The sequence below is a fragment of the Priapulus caudatus genome, unplaced genomic scaffold, assembly GCF_000485595.1.
Source record: "Priapulus caudatus unplaced genomic scaffold, Priapulus_caudatus-5.0.1 Scaffold14491, whole genome shotgun sequence".
NCBI classification, from domain to species: Eukaryota; Metazoa; Priapulida; class Priapulimorpha; order Priapulimorphida; family Priapulidae; genus Priapulus; species Priapulus caudatus.
The window spans coordinates 1-916 of record NW_014591552.1 but is presented as its reverse complement, the minus strand read 5'-3'; the positions used below and the strand labels follow the sequence as shown (position 1 = coordinate 916).

The 916-nt window shown below is 60.7% G+C and overlaps 1 protein-coding gene across 1 annotated transcript; it reads left to right on the top strand.

The window, feature by feature from the left end:
* Positions 1 to 216: 216 nt before the first annotated feature.
* LOC106820485 (switch-associated protein 70-like) lies at positions 217 to 896 on the top strand (the record flags this gene model as incomplete). Its single annotated transcript, XM_014824996.1, has 2 exons — positions 217 to 366; positions 730 to 896. Coding segments are annotated over 2 exons (317 nt in total), but the record flags the coding sequence as incomplete, so codon positions are not given.
* Positions 897 to 916: the final 20 nt, after the last annotated feature.

Sequence of the window (916 nt, the reverse complement as noted above, 5' to 3'; positions counted from 1 at the left end):
CGCGTGCGTGTGCGCGTTCGTGCGTGCGTGCGTGCGTGCGTGTGTGTGTGTGCGTGCATGCGTGTGCGTGTGTGTGCGTGCGTGCGTGTGCGCGTGCGTGCGTGCGTGCGTGCGTGTGTGTGCGCGTGTGCGTGCGCGTGTGTGTGCGTGTGTGCGTGCGGGTGTGTGTGCGTACGTGTGTGCGTACCAATGCCTATATGATGATTTCTCGCGCAGAAACGGGAACTGGCGGAGACGAGCGCGAGGCAAGATGCCGCTAAGATGGCAGCCGACCTTCAGAGGCAGAAGGACGAGGAGGAGAGACGCGCTCAGCTCGACTCTAAGAAGATGCACCTGACGCAGCAGCAGCTGGAAGCTGAGAGACAGGTCCGTGAATCCGACGACGACGACGACGATGAAACCACGTCTGTTGTTCATGTCTATAATAGCATACTAGTTGTGTTGCACTCAGTTAGTCAGCCAGTCAGTAATTCAATCAATCATGATCAGTCATTCAGTCGGTCGGTTGGTCGGTCGGTCGGTCGTTCGGTCGGTCGGGCGGGCCGTCAGCCGGTCGGTCGTTCGGTCGGTCGGGCGGGCCGTCAGCCGGTCGGTCGGTCGGTCGGCGGCTGTCGGTCGGTCGGTCAGTCGGTCATTCGGTCTGTCGGTCGGTCAGTTGTTTGCCTGCTTTCGTGGGCTATAGTGTAGATCAGGCAGGCTCCGTACATGGTCATGGCGGTGTGATTGTAGGCGCGGTTGGAAGCCGAGGAGCAGACGAGACAGCATGCAGAGGTAGCCGAGCTAGAGCGACTGCAGAGACAGGAGCTAGAGCGCATACAAGCGGAGCTGGAGCAGCTGCTGCTGGATGAGAGACAGGCCAAGCGCGATGAAGAGACGGTGCGCGCTCTGCAGGCGAGGTAGGCTCTCTCTCTCTCTC